This window comes from Mandrillus leucophaeus, unplaced genomic scaffold (genome assembly GCF_000951045.1).
Source record: "Mandrillus leucophaeus isolate KB7577 unplaced genomic scaffold, Mleu.le_1.0 Scaffold838, whole genome shotgun sequence".
NCBI lineage: Eukaryota > Metazoa > Chordata > Mammalia > Primates > Cercopithecidae > Mandrillus > Mandrillus leucophaeus.
This window is the reverse complement of record NW_012109119.1, coordinates 996,310-1,013,382: the sequence shown is the minus strand read 5'-3', so window position 1 is coordinate 1,013,382 and position 17,073 is coordinate 996,310. Positions and strand designations below refer to the sequence as shown.

Here is a 17,073-nt window from a genome sequence, read left to right as displayed (position 1 = left end):
CTGCTCAGCCTCCTGGGTAGCTGGAACTACAGGTGCATGCCACCACACCCTGCTGATTTTTAAAAAACAATTTTGTAGAGATGGGGTTTCACTATGTTGCCTAGGCTGGTCTCAAACTCCTGGTCTCAAGCAATTCTCCTGCCTCAGCCTCCCAAAGTGCTGGGATTACAAGAGCCACTGTACCAGGCCCCTTCAGACCTTTTTACTGTGGATCCCATGTACTCATCTGGTATTGAAGAGAGCAAAACCCCTCCCTATTTCAATTGCTGTAAATTGGTCTCCACGCATCCCAGTGAATATTTGTTGACTATTTTGGGGCTCTCCTGTTTTCAGGTCCATTAGATGCTGCCCTGACACTTCCTTCTTCTCCCACATGAATACCATGCAGGTCTTGTGTTGGTGGTGGTTTATCGCTACCAACTTCTTTTGGAGCCTATAGAGCAACCTTGTCATGTAGTTTTCTTATAAACGTTGTCCATGAAAATTTGGTTTTATCTATTTGCTCTGTTTTTACGTGTGGATTCACAGCATTTGAAAACTTTTGTTGCCTCTGCCTCTATATTCGCTAATACTTGGTTTTATATGCATGTTTACTATTATATTTATTCCAGTATTGTAAAAGGTTATGATCTAATTTAATCACTCACTTATAATTCCTATTTTTTAAGTTTTTAAATTTGCTGTGGGATACTCATCTTTACTGTCATTTTCCTTAAGTGTGTACTAAAAGGGACAATTTCTATGCCCTTCTTGCATGCTTCTCGTATCAGTGAGGTAAGCTGGTTCTACTAGGTTGTAGAAAGTAAATGTATTGCTGTTACAGTGTTCATCATTCCTGGCCTTGCCTTGTGTATCAGTGTATTCAAACTAAGGCTTTTTTTATGCAGTGGAAGGACTGGGATTCATAAGTCATAGAAAATAAATAAATACACCATATAGTTTTATGGAATTTTTCAAAAATCTAAACAAGATATCCACATAAGGTAAATTGAAATGTAATAAGCTGCATGTCTGTCATTCACTTACCAGCACTATCAGGAAAAGAGAATATCTGGGAGAAGGAAATAGAAAGAGATGTTTTCTCTGAAAATAGCTCCACCATAATTAGTGTTGACTAGGGAAAGACAAATATAAATGGCTATTTGCAACCTTGATCTAGATAAAAATTACAATTCTAATTTACAATTCTAATTTTTTATTGAAATAATACTCAATATATTATCTTTCTGAATGAGAAATCTGTTGCGAGGTTGTTCCTGATGTCTAGAGATGGCTAACCTACATTTAGAGAATAAACCAGTATCCCAAGAAAATTTAAGAGGTGTTTTGAGTTTTAATCTTTGTAAGTTGGACTGTACTGTACTGTAACTTAAGAGAGATTTTTAAACTGAAGCACAAGAAATATTAAAACAAAATGCTATCGCAAAACTGAAATACTGTTTCATGAATATTCAATGAGTTCCTGGAATCTGTTTTATGTCCTGAAGATACAGAAATAAAGATTTCCCTCCCCCCTCCATTTTCAAGGGATGGAAGAAGACAGGTTTTTTTTGGTTTTATTTTATTTTATTTTTGAGACGGAATGTTGCTCTGTAGCCAGGTTGCAGTGCAGTGGCATGATCTTGGCTCACTGCAACCTCCACCTCCTGGGTTCAAGCGATTCTCCTGCCTCGGCCTCCTGAGTATCTGGGACTACAGGCATGCACCACGACGCCCAGCTAATTTTTGTATTCTTAGTAGAGACGGGGTTTCACCATATTGGCCAGATGGTCTCGATTTCTTGACCTCGTGATCCACCTGCCTCAGCCTCCCAAAGTCCTGGGATTACAGGCGTGAGCCACTGAGCCCAGGCAGAAGACAGTTATTTTTTTATGATGTGTACCCAAATGCTGGTCTACAGGCAGGTGCTACAATGTGGGACAAGTTTTCATCAGCTTATGATGAAAATTGGGAACAGAAGGGCCACGTAGTAAATTTTTATAAAGCCTAATTTACTTTACTTAAAGGTGTTTTTTTTTTTTTTAAAGTTATGGCCTTAATAGTTTTTTACTGCCAAATATCCTTTTGTCCAAGAAATGATTACAGTAAGCGATAGTTTTGTTTTGCTGATGCTTGCTTCTGATAATAAAAAGTCAGTAATTGTTTAGTTTCAGAAATTTTTTTAGGTTTTGATTCAACTCTTGAAACCTGAACCACTATAAGAAGTTCTATCCCAACAATAAGAATTATACCTTATAAAAGAATCACTAATTCTATTCTGAATTTAAAGAGTTGTTTGAATTAAGTTGTAGAAAAATCAAACATAACAAATTAAAGTCTTAGAGATTTCTTACAAATAAGATGAAGATATGAATAGGTAAATAGCCAAAGATAAGAAAGGCAATAAACAAAGAATTTTAAAATGACCAGTATAAACACATAGAAAAACGTTCAACTTCACCAGTAATAATGTAAATTAAAACAAGGCAGGTGGATCAGTGAGTATTTGAGAAAATGGGCATTCTCTTAGTCTACTGTTGGAAGAAAATGTTGGTAAAACTTCCTTGAAATCTACTTGGCAGTATTTATCAAGAGTCTTAACAATACAGAAAGTCTAAGAACCAGTGATTCTGTTTCCAAAAACCTGTGCTGAAAAATACTTTGGAGCTGCAATTAGAGAATAACTCTCATGGATGTTTGTTGCTGTGTTGCCAACAATTAGAAACAGAAAGATCTATATTAAAATGTTTTTAAAAATTATGATCACATAGTTAAATATTATGCAGTCATAAAAATCATCTTTAAGAAGATCTAATAATGTGGAAAAATGTTAAAAGGATACAAAATTATGTATGTTTTACATAAGAAAAAATATGTGTATATAATAAAAAACAGTGCTTTCAGTGGCTCTTTCTGAGCAATGGGATTATATATGTTTTCTATTTTTTCTTTTCATGTATTTGCTATATTTTCCAAATTTCCAACAAGGAACATGTGTTACTTTTATGATTTAAGAAAATTATTATTTAAAAGTATGCACTTTTTAAAAAGAAAATTATTAGTATTGAGTTAATAGGTTTAGTTTCTAACTCTGAAGATGAACCTTTTTAAAGCAGGCTATGGGGCTCAACCATATAAACCAGAAGCCTATATATTAAAAAGTATGTTTTGTTTGTTGGGGATAAATTCTCTTGATGGTTTCTTTATGTCTCCTCTGCTATGAAAACAGACATTGCCACTCTATGTTACAAGGGTAAAATATGAATTAAAAGAGAATTACTAAAACAAAATACCTGTGGCTCTTTAGACAAATACATATGTTGATACCATCATTGCAACATAACTACTGTTTATATGTCCTGTGAGAATTAGCAAGAAGTGTATTAAGTATGTAAAGAACCACAGAGAAACTATTTTGTAAATACAAATTATGATTCTCTTAGCATAACTTTTATTTATATGTGTTGCAGTATAACCTTGAATATTTGGATGCAAGCCATAACCATGTGATAACCCTTGAGGGATTTAGAGGTCTGATGAAACTGAAGCACTTAGACTTGAGCTGGAATCAACTGAAAAAATCTGGCGATGAAATAAATATGTTATGCAAACACACCACAAGCCTTCTCACTCTTGATATTCAACATAATCCATGGCAAAAGGTACGCCACAGACATGTTACTAAAAAGCAAACATTTTTATTTCAGAGCCATTTCCCTACTAACTTTACTATTCAGTAATAGCCAGAGATAGGCAAAGTATCTTCATTTTTCTAGACTTCCTTCGTTGAAGTCATTCATAAATTGGATTTAATATACTGATCAAATGAATCAGATGTTACTATAAGAACAGACTATAATTTCATATCAGATTTTTTGTAACCTCTAATAGATTGAGAACATTATTGCTTTGAGTCATTGATGTCATTGCCATTTGCAAACCTCCAGAGATTTTATATAGTTCAGTGTGCTGGAACTGTATTTTAATGAGGCATAGGAACCAAGAATAATATAATACAGTGAGAGGGGCATACTATTAAGGAAGAAACATAATTTGACTTATAATATATCCTAATCTGTGGTTGAGCAACATGTTTTACAATTTTATTTTGCATTTTGCATTATTCATTACTTGTTTTCAATTTTAAGTCCAGAAATCACCTCCCCTCATAAACCTGCATTATAAAGTCTTATGTTCTCTTATAAAAAGGCAATCTGAACATTATTTTTTCTCATTACAAAAATATGTAGGTTAATGCTAGGTAATTTCCATATTCCATGACTATACTTAAGTATATCTTCAAGTATTTAAAGTAAGTCCCAAGATTATAAAGTCAAGAATCTTCCTTTCTCTGCCCTTAAAAGATGTATATCAGGTTGTGTTCAGCCTTTAAAAAGGAAACTAAAGCACAATTGGTTCTATTAAATTGACCATATTACTAAGTTTATATTGCTGTATTTCTTCTTTTTTGCTCAGTAAAAGTGAATAATATTTTTCCTTTGCCAAAGCATATTTCCTGGATGATCACACTACAGCTATCTCCCTGTTGCCAAATTTGATTGTCAAAGGCTAAAGATCCGTATTGAATCACACATGGAGATGACTAGCTTACCGCGGATCTAGATAAACAGGAGTCACTACAGTTGTTCTTTTAACACTTTTCACCGCAGTCACTTTTCAATAGCTTATGGGATTTCCCTCCCTCATCAGAGTGGAATCACCAACCTTCAAACAAATAGATTAATCATTAAATATAATTTCAACTATTATTTAAATAATTAAGCTTTTATTTTTAGGTATATGTCATGAACAAGGAAATGTATGATTTTGAATTATATGGAAAGACATGAAAACACTCATTTTCATGCCATAACATATTTAATAATTAATCAAAAAATTTTTTTTGTTTTTCCCAAGCCAGCCACATTGAGGCTGAGTGTTATTGGCAGATTAAAGACTCTTACCCATTTAAATGGAGTCTTCATTTCTGAAGAAGAAGCAACAGCAGCTATGAAATTTATTGCTGGAACAAGGATTACTCAGGTTGGATTTTACTGTTTACTATTCATTGGGCTATTTAGAACATACAAATAATATTTTGCATACTCTTTTTCTGTCATTAAGATTTTATATTCCCTCTTAGCCTATTGATAAAAAATTAATATAGAGCAATCATACCACTTGATTTTTTTCTGTTTAAATGTATCTCATTTAAATACCAAATTGTTGTATGGATTCTCTTGATTATCCATGAACACTACACCAAAAATACCTCGAGAGTAACTGCTTTTTTACCAGTCACCTGAACTCACCAAAGCCCTTTCTAGAGCCTACATGAAAATAAGCAACTTTCTGAGGATAAGGTAAGCTGAGACGCTTTCAGAAAGCATTTAGTGAATTATCTGTCTACTTAATATTAACATTGTATTTGTTTGGCTGAAAAGAACAAAATCCATTAACATGGAAGGAGGGGAAATATCTTTGTTATCCATATTAAGAATGCTGTACTTTAGCCAAAGTAGCTTCAACATCCTAAATATATCTACTCTAGTTTTCCAGCTGTTTACTTTTTGTGGAGTATCAGAATATTAATTCCTTAAGCAATGTAATGTTTAATTTTGGATCTATTCAAAATTTTGAAAAGAAACTTTTTATTGATAAAAAAAAAATTCACAATCCTAAAGAAGAGTTGGGAATTTACCCTAAGAAAGGAACTAAAAATAGAACTACCATTCCACTCAGCAATCCCATTTCTGGGGCTATAACCAAAAGAAAATTAATCGTTCTACTAAAAAGACACATGCATTAATATGTTCATTGCAGCACTATTCACAATAGTCAAATCACAGAATCAACCTAGGTGCCCATCAGTGGTGGATTGGATAAAGAAAACGTGGTAAATGTACACCATGGAATGCTACGCAGCCATAAAAAAGAATGAAATCATGTTCTTCGCAGCAACATGGATGCAGCTGAAGACCATTATCCTAAGCAAATTAACACAGAAACAGAAAACCAAATACCACGTTATCACTTATAAGCGGGAGCTAAACATTGGGTACACATGGACATAAATATGGGAACAATACACATTGGGGAATACAACAGGGAGGAGGGAGATGGGCAGGGCTGAAAAATTACCTATTGGGTACTATGCCCACTACCTGGATGATGGCTTCAATCCTACCCCAAACCTCATCATTATGCAATGTATCCTTGTAACAAACCTCCACATGTACCCCCGAATCTAAAATTAAAATTGAAATTAAGAAAATTAGTTTTTTTAAAAGAAATCAAATCCTGCTAAAATCCTTTAAGACAATGTGGTATTGGCGCAGAGCTAGACAAATAGACCAACGGAACAGAATAAAGACCTAATATAGACTGTGGAAACTTTATAAATAACAGAACTGCCTTTGCAGATCAGGGAGATTATTCAATAAAAGGCATTAAGGACTTTATTGTAAAAGGCAAAACCAAAAATTTTTGAAGAAAATATCAGAGATTATCATTATGACTTGAATTTGTGAATAATTTAGTAGGCAGGAAACAAAGAGCATAAACCATAAATAATTGGACATGTCTACATTAAAATTAATATTTTTTTTTCAAAGAAAGTGAAAAGACAAGCTACATACTGGGAAAAGAAATTTGCAACACAACTGTCAAAAGATATTCTTTATATATCCAGAATATATAAGGAAAAAGACAACCAGCCAAACAGAAAAATGAGCCAAAGATCTGAACATACACTTCACTGAAGAGGAAATCAGAACAGCCAATTAACTTAGGAAAAGATGCTCCACCACATTAGTATTCAAGAAAATGAACATTAAAACCGTAATGACCTACCAATTTTTGCCAGTTTTATAGATGAGCAAAAACTTTAAAGTCTGACAATACCAAGCTGTTGCAAGAATATGAAGTAAAAGTGTAATTTTTCTGAAGTGGTACAACCACTCTGGAAAACAATTTGACATTATTCAGTAAAGCTGATGTATATTTGTATGTGTGTGTGTGTGTGTGTGTGTGTGTGTGTGTTCTACAACCCAGCAATTTTACTTTACTTCTGTGCATATACTCTAAAGAAACTCTTGCATGTATGTACCAGGAAACATGCACAAGAATATTCATGACAACAATGTTTATAATAGCAAAAACTGAATCAACTCCAATGTTAATTGACAGGAGAGTCATTAAGGGAATACTATACACAGGACATATGAGTGAACTACAGCTACATACAGAAGCTTAGATGAATCTGATGAATATGATATTGAACAAAAAAGGCAAGTCATAGAAGAATACATACATATTATTCAATTTACAGGAAGTTCAAATATGTGCAAAACTAAATTATATATTGTTTATGGACACAGACATAGGATTATAAAGAAAGCAAGTGAATGGTGGACAAAACATTTGAGATAATGATCACTTCTACAGAGGAGGAGAGAAAAGGACTTAGGATCGGGCCCACGGGGTGCTTGTAATCTATTCATAATATTCTAGCTCTTAAGCTAGTTTCATGGGTGGATTATATCGGTGTTCATATTATAGTAATCCTTTTACAACCTTATAAATATGATCTTGTAATGGTTCCATATTTGCTAAAACAAGAAACAATGTAATTAAAGTATGTCTGGATATTGAAAACAATTTAAGGCAAAGGAAATGTTACATTTTAAAATTATTTATTGGGCCACTCATCTTCCCTGGAAACAATAATTTTAACTATGTATCAACTAACCTCTGTATACTGTTTCCTTTTTTCATTGTATTTTTTAAATTTTATTAGTTATCTCTCTTACGGCATTCTAGTACTAAAGAGGAGAGACCACGGATACTTAGTATATGGCCTTCTGCCAAAATTCTGACGCAGATTTCAAAGTTAGGACCTCCTTTACATCCGAGTGGAAACTGGTACTTGAAGGTAAAGGTTAATTCTACTAAACCTAATATAAAGTTTAATTTAAATCTATTTTTAAGTCATTGTTGGTCTGTGTATCATAAAGAAGGCACAGATAGGTAAGGGACAGAAAGCTGGAAGAGATTAATTAAAATAGGGAAGAAACACTTAAGATCTACCTCTTGGAAAATTTCAAGTATACAATACCGTATCGTTAACTTTAGTCCTTACCTTTAGTCATTAAAGTTATCATTAACTTTAGTGTTGTACATTAGGGTCTCTAGAAAGTATTCGTTGTGCATAACTGAAACTTTGTACCTCTTGACTAACATCTGCCCATTTCCCATTGCCCCCAGCCCCTGGCAACCACTATTCTACTCTCTCCTATGAGTTTGACTATTTTAGAGTTCATATATAATTGAGATCATGCAGTTTTTAATTTATAATGTATGCTTGTATCAAGTTATACATCTTTAATATATGCAATTTTAAATTGTCAATTATACTTCAATAGAGTTGGAAAAAATAAGAAAGACATTGTTATTATTAGAAAAAAGTAATACATTTGTCATATTCCAAAAAATAAAAAACAGGGAGGTCAAGTCATGAGTGGCTGTGTCAGATGGGCTGGGCCTTGACTGCGCTCGCCACGGAATTGGAAATTTAAGATAAAGGTGCACTAAAACTGAAGGACAAATTTAAAGGGCCATTCTAATTCTGGATTCTGATAACATGTCAGAATAGGCAAGCAAACTTTAAAGACTCAGAGCCAGAGATCAAGCCAAAATTTGGACAGCAAGAGTCAGGTATCCTGGCAAGGGAGTAAGGGAGCTGGTCAGAATTCAGCCAAGGATAAGGGAAAAGGTCATAGAACACTAGCAGCTTCTTGCTACATTAGGTGTCCTTATACCTCTTGCCAAACATAGAAACTGGGCTAAGTGAAGCTGCTCCTTGAAAATGGGAGATATTACTGGCATTACTTTTATTACAAGATATATATAGATATTGAGCTGCAAACGAAGGCCCAGTGACAGCCTTGGCTGACCCACAGGCAGTTCCGGAGTTAGAGGAGCCAGAATGGCCCTTTAAATTTGTCCTAAGTTGGGTTGAGATGGTCAGGCCTTTATATTTATGCCTCCATCACTGGCTGAGGGCCAACCTGGGAAGGAACGTGATCTTGGCAGCTGTCTACAGCAAGGCAGTCCCTGCAGGGGACTGACAGCTGAAGGCTCTCTGCCAGAAGCACTCCCAGCAGCTGGGGACAAGTCCATTACTGCAATGGGACTCTAGCTCATCACAGTGTCCTTAATACCATATAAGTCCTTCTTGGAGTCATAATCTTGTCAAATTTTACTTTTCTGTAAACTAATAGCTTCATAATATTCCTGAAGGAATTCTTTTGATACCTACTTATCACATTTGAATTATTTCATTAGCTTTTTAAAATGTTACTAACATTGACTGAATTTATTTATAAGATTTAGAAATAACATATAATGTAAATTATCCTACAGATAACTGCCTTAAATTTAGATGGACAACATCTTTTTGAAATCACAAATTTAGAAAAATTGGAAAATTTGAAATGGGCATCATTCAGCAATAATAATCTCACTAAAATGGAGGGTCTGGAATCCTGTATTAACTTGGAAGAGCTCACATTAGATGGAAACTGCATCTCAAAGATAGAAGGTAAGGTACTTAAGAACTTTGAAGTCTCAAAATATGGATGTCTAAACAACAAAGCAAAAAATAACCCTGAGAACAGAGTTTCTGAAGAGGAAGATCTCTAGGAAAGTTCCAAGTTTTGTGGCAGAGTATTCTAAATACCTGCGTGAGGTAATACAACTATTAGTTAGCTATATTGGACCATTCTACTATATATATATACACTTCAAAACATCATGTTGTACAAGATAAATAGATACAATATTATCTGTCCAATTAAAAAATAAAAGATAAATAAAAAATTAAAACAAGTTCATACCTATTCATGGAATTTGTGACTATTTTACTTTATATGAGCCCAGCAAGCTGACTTTCATCTCCTGTGCCTTCTCTCTCCTCTCCTCTGTGCTAGTTTATAATCTGTTACCAAACACTAGCACATACCAACTAGTTAGTCATTAACGTCTGTAAAGTTGAATGCACAAATGAATGAGGTATGCTTTTGAAAAAGATGAAGCAGACTAGTTCTGTTTTAAAAATATAAAATTAAGGTTATATTTGGAAATTTGAATACTTCAACAAAAAATGAAAATTATACTCATTAGAGGTTGAAAATAAAATATACTATATGTAACCTTTTCCATGGATCCACATACAAGTCCAATTAAGCAGCTTTAGTAATATCTTAATAATAATGATACCAATATAACATATTTTATTTGACTGTTTAAAGTTCAGTGTTAAAACATATTTTTCTGAACCAGAGAGAAAAAGACTTTTCCTCCCTTTCCCCTTCCACGCTTCTTAGATTCTTCTCTTCATTTGGATTTATGCTTATCTACAGCTAAATATCATGAGTTTAGAGAACGTGTCCCAGAATACATACTACCAAGTCAAGTATTTTCTGACTCCTCCCCAGCTTTATTTTATTCTTACCTTCATTAGAAAGAAATTGAAGGAAGCTTTCCATGACTTGCTACCAACTTTCTTTTATTCTCCCTCTCCATCTACTCAAAAGAGTAACTAACGCCTAGAAATTAAAAAATATTTCCACAAGTGTGCACTATTTGATTGAAAAGAGAAATATGTATATGTGTATACAGACATACACTTATCTGAATAAAGAATATTTCTGTATGTGCATTTTGGTAACATGGTTGTGTTTGTCAAGGAGAGAAGGTAAGAATTAGAAATCATGGCTGGGAAAGGGAATTTATACTTTATTCATTTTCGAATTGGATTATTTTTAGCATGTATATATACTACATTTTTCATAAAATAGAAGATTTGATTTCAAAAAATTGTATATATACAAGCAAGTATTAAATATATCTAAGAAAGCATACATAACATTTGTTAAATATTTCATTTTAATGGTTGTTAACAATATGTTTCTAAAACTTTCTTGATCATGAGAATCACTTGGGATACTTATTGAAGACACAGATTCACAGGCCTCTCTTCTGTAGATTTCAGTAGAGTAAACTTAGGGGTAGCTCAGGCACCTGTGTCTAGAACTATCACCAGTCTCCCATTCCCCTACAGCTGGGTATTAGTTTTGCTTTGTACATAACAATTAAAAACCCTATTTCCTTTTCATTTCCTTCCATAAACTTGTTAAACAGAAGAATCTTCCAATCTGTATTTTTCTTACACCTACATTTTGGAGAAGATAGCTACCCCTCTAAACTTTAACAGGAGTTTCTCCTTTTTTTTCACACATGGGTAGGTTCCATATCCATTTGATGATTTTTGCTCTGATGGCTTTGATCCTGTCTTGCCCTGGATTGATTCACCTTCAACATTGTACAGTCCCACAATAGGAACTAATGTGAAAGGGACCACAGATAATTATTTGATACTTCCCAAACATTATTCCATTTAATTTCATAACTCCTTGGAAGTATGGAGTTTCATAACTCCTTGGATGAGGAAATTAAGGCTCAGCAGTTACATAATTTATGTATCACCACAAACCTAGTAGTGATACATTTGAAGCCAACTAGGATTCCGAAGTTCTTGTCTTTCAACTGCACCATCCTGGCTATACTTATAAAGTGCTTGCAGTACATAATGTACGCAGGAGTTAGACTGGTCCTATTTTCTAAACTTCCATCTTAGAGTACTTTTAGGCATATGAAAGTAAAATTAGGCTAAATCGTTCATTTTAATACAAATGATGCACTTTCCAGAATGTGGTTCCTTCCCCTTAATGTTTAAAAATGAGGGCTGGTGATTATTTTCAGCTTTGTGTAGAGCTTTTTGTTTTCAAAATGGTGAAAATCTTAATTAATTACATCATTTTAAGGTTATTTGAAAGAGAAATTCAATATGTTCATGTAATGCCTTTCCTTAACTCCTAAGAAGAAGGAATCTACTTAGAAATACAAAATTTGAATTTGATGTTTGAGATGGGGCTTATATACAAGATTATATTCTTCCAAAACAAAGGGAAAAGCAATATGGTTAGTATTACACAATCTTTAAAGCCATTTGCACCTAGCTATTTGATTACAATAAAATGACCAGCCAGTTATTTTTTAAATTAACCCTTTAGTGTTACCTGGATCTTTTCTTGAATTTGCTTATTTTTCTAGGTATTTCTAAGATGACTAAATTAACTCGCCTCAGCATAAATAATAATCTTCTCACTGGTTTGGAACAGCATACCTTTGATAATATGCTTCATCTTCACTCCCTTTCTCTTGAGAACAACAGAATCACTTCATTGAGTGGTTTACAAAAATCTTTTACTCTTGTTGAGTTATACATAAGCAATAACTATATTGCTGTCAATCAGGAGATGTACAATTTAAAGGTAATTATCTGGGGTAGTAATTTTTTTGTTTTTTAAAATATGTATTGTTTCTTTATATTATGAAAGTAATGCATATTTACTGCACAGAATTTGGAAAATATAAAGAAAATAAAAATAAGAATAACAAGGTTATTAAAATGTATTTGCATTCAATTTTGTATACATACAAATATATATCTGTGTATACATAATGTCCCCATTTGCTATCCTTCTGGGGTAACTTTTTTTAATACTCAAGTGTGATAAACCAAACCTATTCCTCCTAACTAGTGCCTTCTTCATATTTCCAGGGATTCTTTAGCATTCTCCAGTTCTCAGTACAATTCTTGATGATCTCTCACTGTTCTCTTACCAGTGGCTCAAATTCGGTCACCTTTGCTCAGATTTGCTTTCTTTAATTCCCCCAAAGAAACCACTAATTTAAGGCTATTGTGTAATAGGATTTACTAAAGGTTTGAACAAAACATAGGGTTTCTATAGCACAGAACAATAATCTACTTCAAATGTCATGTTTGACTTCATTGTTTCTAAAGTTCAGTGGCCATTTTCTAACACTATGGGTCTTACACTGGCCTCTCCTTTTGCTGATACAATATTACTAGGACTTTATCTCCTACCAAAAACTTGTGTCCATTTCCTGTCTTTTCTTAATTCAGACTTCTCCCCATTCTATTCCCCCAATATAATTACTACTTATAGAGCTAGGGAGGCAACCTAATCAACAACACCAGCAACACAATAAGCCATTTCACATTATGATGCACAGTAGTTTTACTCCCTCTTGTCTTCACCTCTCCCTTCCATACCTACCAAGACCCTTCCTTCACAACAAAGGCATATCAAAGTGTCTTGTCTAATAAAACAGCACATTTCCCTTAGGATGAATTCTACTACCCTCTCAGAAAGTAGAAGCAGTTCAGTTTCATCGCTTTTCAAAAAGCAGTGTCTTTTATTCCTGTTATATCTATATAGACACATACATCCATTTATTAAGCCATTATTCCATAAACAAAGTGTATTTGTCTTGAACATAGCAAAGTTCCCTCTAAGCCCTTACCATTAATAGATAATACATTTGGCACTAGTATCCTAAAAGAGACTCTGATTTTATAACATAGACCATTGAAATATTGCACAGAATTATACCTTAGTGGTCTGAAAGGGTAACGCTTGCTCTTAAAAGTGTACTTAGGCTGGGTATGGTGGCTTATGCCTATAATTTCAGCACTTTGGGAGGCCATGGTGGGAGGATCACTTGAGCCTAGGAGTTTGAGGTTGCAATGAGCTATGATCTGACCCACTGCACTCCAGCCTGAGCAACAGCATAAGACCATGTCTAAAAAAAAAAAAAAAAAGTACTTAAAAGCACTGAAATCCCATGGAAAGATAGCTAATATAATTCCAATATTAAAATTTGAGGATGGCTAACCACTTACTAGAGTGCTTTAAATATACATATAGATAAATATATGTATTTTATTACCTAGGGTTTATGCAACTTGGTCATTCTAGACATGTGTGGAAACATTATTATATGGAATCAAGAAAACTACCGGTTGTTTGTAATATTTCATCTTCCAGAACTGAAAGCTTTGGATGGGATATCAATTGTAAGTTGTTTTATGACTCATAACATTTGGTCTAAGCTGCAGTCACATAGTCATAGGACATAGTCATTTTGAACATTGCTTTATCACTAGCATGATAGCCAAATTTACTATACTTGTAATCTAAGTCTCCAAAGCTTATTTTAGATCTGGATTTTTAAATTTTGTCATCTGGTCAATTCTTAATTGTCCGAATTGTGGTGGAAGGGGAGGGTTGTGCTGCTTACAATAGAACCCATTGAATTCAGTGCCTAAAAGGTAAAGAACACAATTTTATGGGGCAAGATAGAAAAATTATGCACTGGAGCTTTACCATCCTCTTAAGCCTAAAAGCAGCTTTCTATTTTCAGTGAAAATATAGTTGCTAATATTAATAATTAATAAAAATATATTTGAACCAACAAACGTGGTATGTCAACATTACTAAGTAAGCTGTAAAGAAAACCAGACACAGACCCTAGGACTGAATGTGAAAGCAACATTTGGATACTTGGATTCTATAACGAGCAAATTCATAGGGCTCCTGTTTTCCACATAACAGGGTAAATGCGTGACAAATGTGTAAAGAGTAAAAGGTTTCCCTGTGTAATGTTGCCTAGCTCCTATCAGAGAAGAAAACACATCAAATTTTCTAGAAAATTGAAAGATAGTTCATTATCATTTAGTATTCTGAGGTACTCCAAGAAGATTACTAATCCTAACCCTTCTGTTTTCTGGACCCTCCTCAGAATGGGTCACTAAAACTTTCTCACTCCAACACATACAAATTCCCTAGAACCTTGTATACTGGGCTTTATTTAGTTGTTAGCTTTCACTGAAGAATGTTTTTTAAAATACTCCTATAAGACCAGTACTACATTTACTCTAAAGATGTTGAGGATCTTATCTGTCCTATCTCTCTGTGACCTCATTTGAAGGGCCACATGAGAAAGCACTTATAGAAATAAATGTAAGAAAAACATTTACCCCTAAGGAAAAGTTACGTTCTGCTCACTGACAATGAGTGTATTAGTCTCAACTCATGCTACTAAAAAGACATATCCAAGACTGGGCAGTGTTTAAAGGAAAGAGGTTTAATGGACTTACAGTTCCACATGGCTAGGGAGGCCTCACAATCATAATGGAAGACAAAGGAAGAGCAAAGTCATAGTAGCAGGCAAGAGAGCATGTGCAGGGGAACTCCCCTTTATAAAACCATCTGATCTCATAAGACTTATTCACTATCATGAGACAGCATAAGAAAAACACAACCCCATGATTCAATTACCTCCCACTGGGTCCCTCCCATGACATGTGGGGATTATTACAATTCAGGGTGAGATTTGGGTGGGGACACAGAGCCAAACCGTATCATTCCACCCCTGGCCCCTCCCAAATCTCATGATCTAACATTTCAAAACCAATCATGCCTTCCCAACGGTCCCCCAACTTATTTCAGCATTAGTTCAAAATTCCACAGTCCAAAGTGCGAGCTGAGACAAGTCAAGTCCGTTCTGCCTATGAGCCTGTAAAATCAAAAGCAAGTTAGTTACTTTCTAGATACTATGTGGGTACAGGCATCAGGTAAATACACCCATTCCAAATGGGAGAAATTGGCCAAAACAAAGGGGCTACAGGCCCCATGCAAGTCCAAAATCCAGTGAGGCAGCCAAGTCTTAAAGCTCTGAAATGATCTCCTTTGACTCCATGTCTCACATCCAGGTCACGCTAATGCAAGAGGTGGGCTCCCACAGCCTTAGGCAGCTCCACTCCTGTGGCTTTGCTGGATACAGCCTCCCTCCCAGCTGCTTTCACAGGCTGGCATTGAGTGTCTGTGGCTTTTCTAGGTGCACAGTGCAAGCTGTGGGTGGATCTACCATTCTGGGGTCTGAAAGACGGTGGTCCTCTCCTCACAGCTCCAATAGGCAGTGCCCCAGTGGGGACTCTGTGTGGGGTCTCCCACCCCACATTTCTTTTTGGCACTGCACTAGCAGAGGGCAGCAGGCTTCTGCCTGGACATCTAGGCATTTCCATACACCCTCTGAAATCTAAGCAGAGGTTCCCAAACCTCAATTCTTGACTTCTGTGTACCCACAAGACCAACACCATTTCAAAGCTGCCAAGGCTTGGGGCTTGCACCCTATGAAGCCATGGCTTGAGCTATATATTGGCCCCTTTTAGCCATGACTGGAGTGACTGGGACACAGGGTACCAAGTCCCCAGGCTGCATACAGTAGGGGGGCCCTGGACTGCTCCAGGAAATCATTTTTTCCCTCCTAGGCCTCCAGGCCTGTGATGGGAGTGGCTGCCATGAAGGTCTCTGACATGCCCTGGAGACATTTTCCCCATTCTCTTGGTGATTTGCATTTGGCACCTTGTTACTTATGCAAATTTGTGTAGCTAGCTTGAATTTCTCCCCAGAAAATGGGTTTTTCTTTTCTACTGCATCATCAGGCTGCAAATTTTTCAGACTTTTATGCTTTGCTTCCTCTTGAACACTTTGCTACTTAGAAATTTTTCACCAGATATCCTAAATCATCTTTCTCAAGTTCAAAGTTTCACAGATCTCTAGGGCAGCGGCAAAATGTCACCAATCTTTTTGCATAGCAAGAGTGACCTTTAATCCAGTTCCCAACAAGTTCCTTATCTCCATCTGAGACCACCTCAGCCTGGACCTTATTGTCCATATCGCTATCAGCATTTTGGCCAAAACCATTCGACAAGTCTCTAGGAAGTTACAAACTTTCCCACATTTTCCCATCTTCTTCTGAGCCCTCCAAACTGTTCCAACCTGTGCCTGTTACCCAGTTCCAAAGTCACTTCCACATTTTTGGGTATCTTTACAGCAGCACATGACTCTACAATTTACTGCATTAGTCTGTTCTCATGCTGCCAATAAAGACGTACCTGAGACTGTGTAATTTATAAAGGAAAGAAGTTTAATGGACTTACAGTCCCACATGGCTGGGAAGGCTTCACAATCATGGCAGATGAAGGAAGAGCAAAGGCAGGTCTTACATGGTGGCAGGCAAGACAGCATGTGCAAGGGAACTCCCCTTTATAAAAGTATCAGATTTCATGAGACTTATTCACTATCATGAGAACAGCACAGG

At 35.3% G+C, this 17,073-nt stretch overlaps 1 protein-coding gene across 1 annotated transcript in view; it reads left to right on the top strand.

The window, feature by feature from the left end:
* Positions 1-3,422: 3,422 nt before the first annotated feature.
* LOC105530675 (leucine-rich repeat-containing protein 9-like) overlaps positions 3,423-17,073 on the top strand; it is a gene marked incomplete at its 5' end in the record, with an annotated part of 78,689 nt that continues 65,038 nt past the window's right edge. The window contains 6 exons of the mRNA XM_011968314.1: positions 3,423-3,641; positions 4,897-5,022; positions 7,778-7,912; positions 9,403-9,580; positions 12,154-12,374; positions 13,862-13,984. Of these exons, the coding sequence (XP_011823704.1) occupies positions 3,423-3,641; positions 4,897-5,022; positions 7,778-7,912; positions 9,403-9,580; positions 12,154-12,374; positions 13,862-13,984 (1,002 nt within the window). The remainder of the gene's footprint in view (positions 3,642-4,896; positions 5,023-7,777; positions 7,913-9,402; positions 9,581-12,153; positions 12,375-13,861; positions 13,985-17,073) is intronic.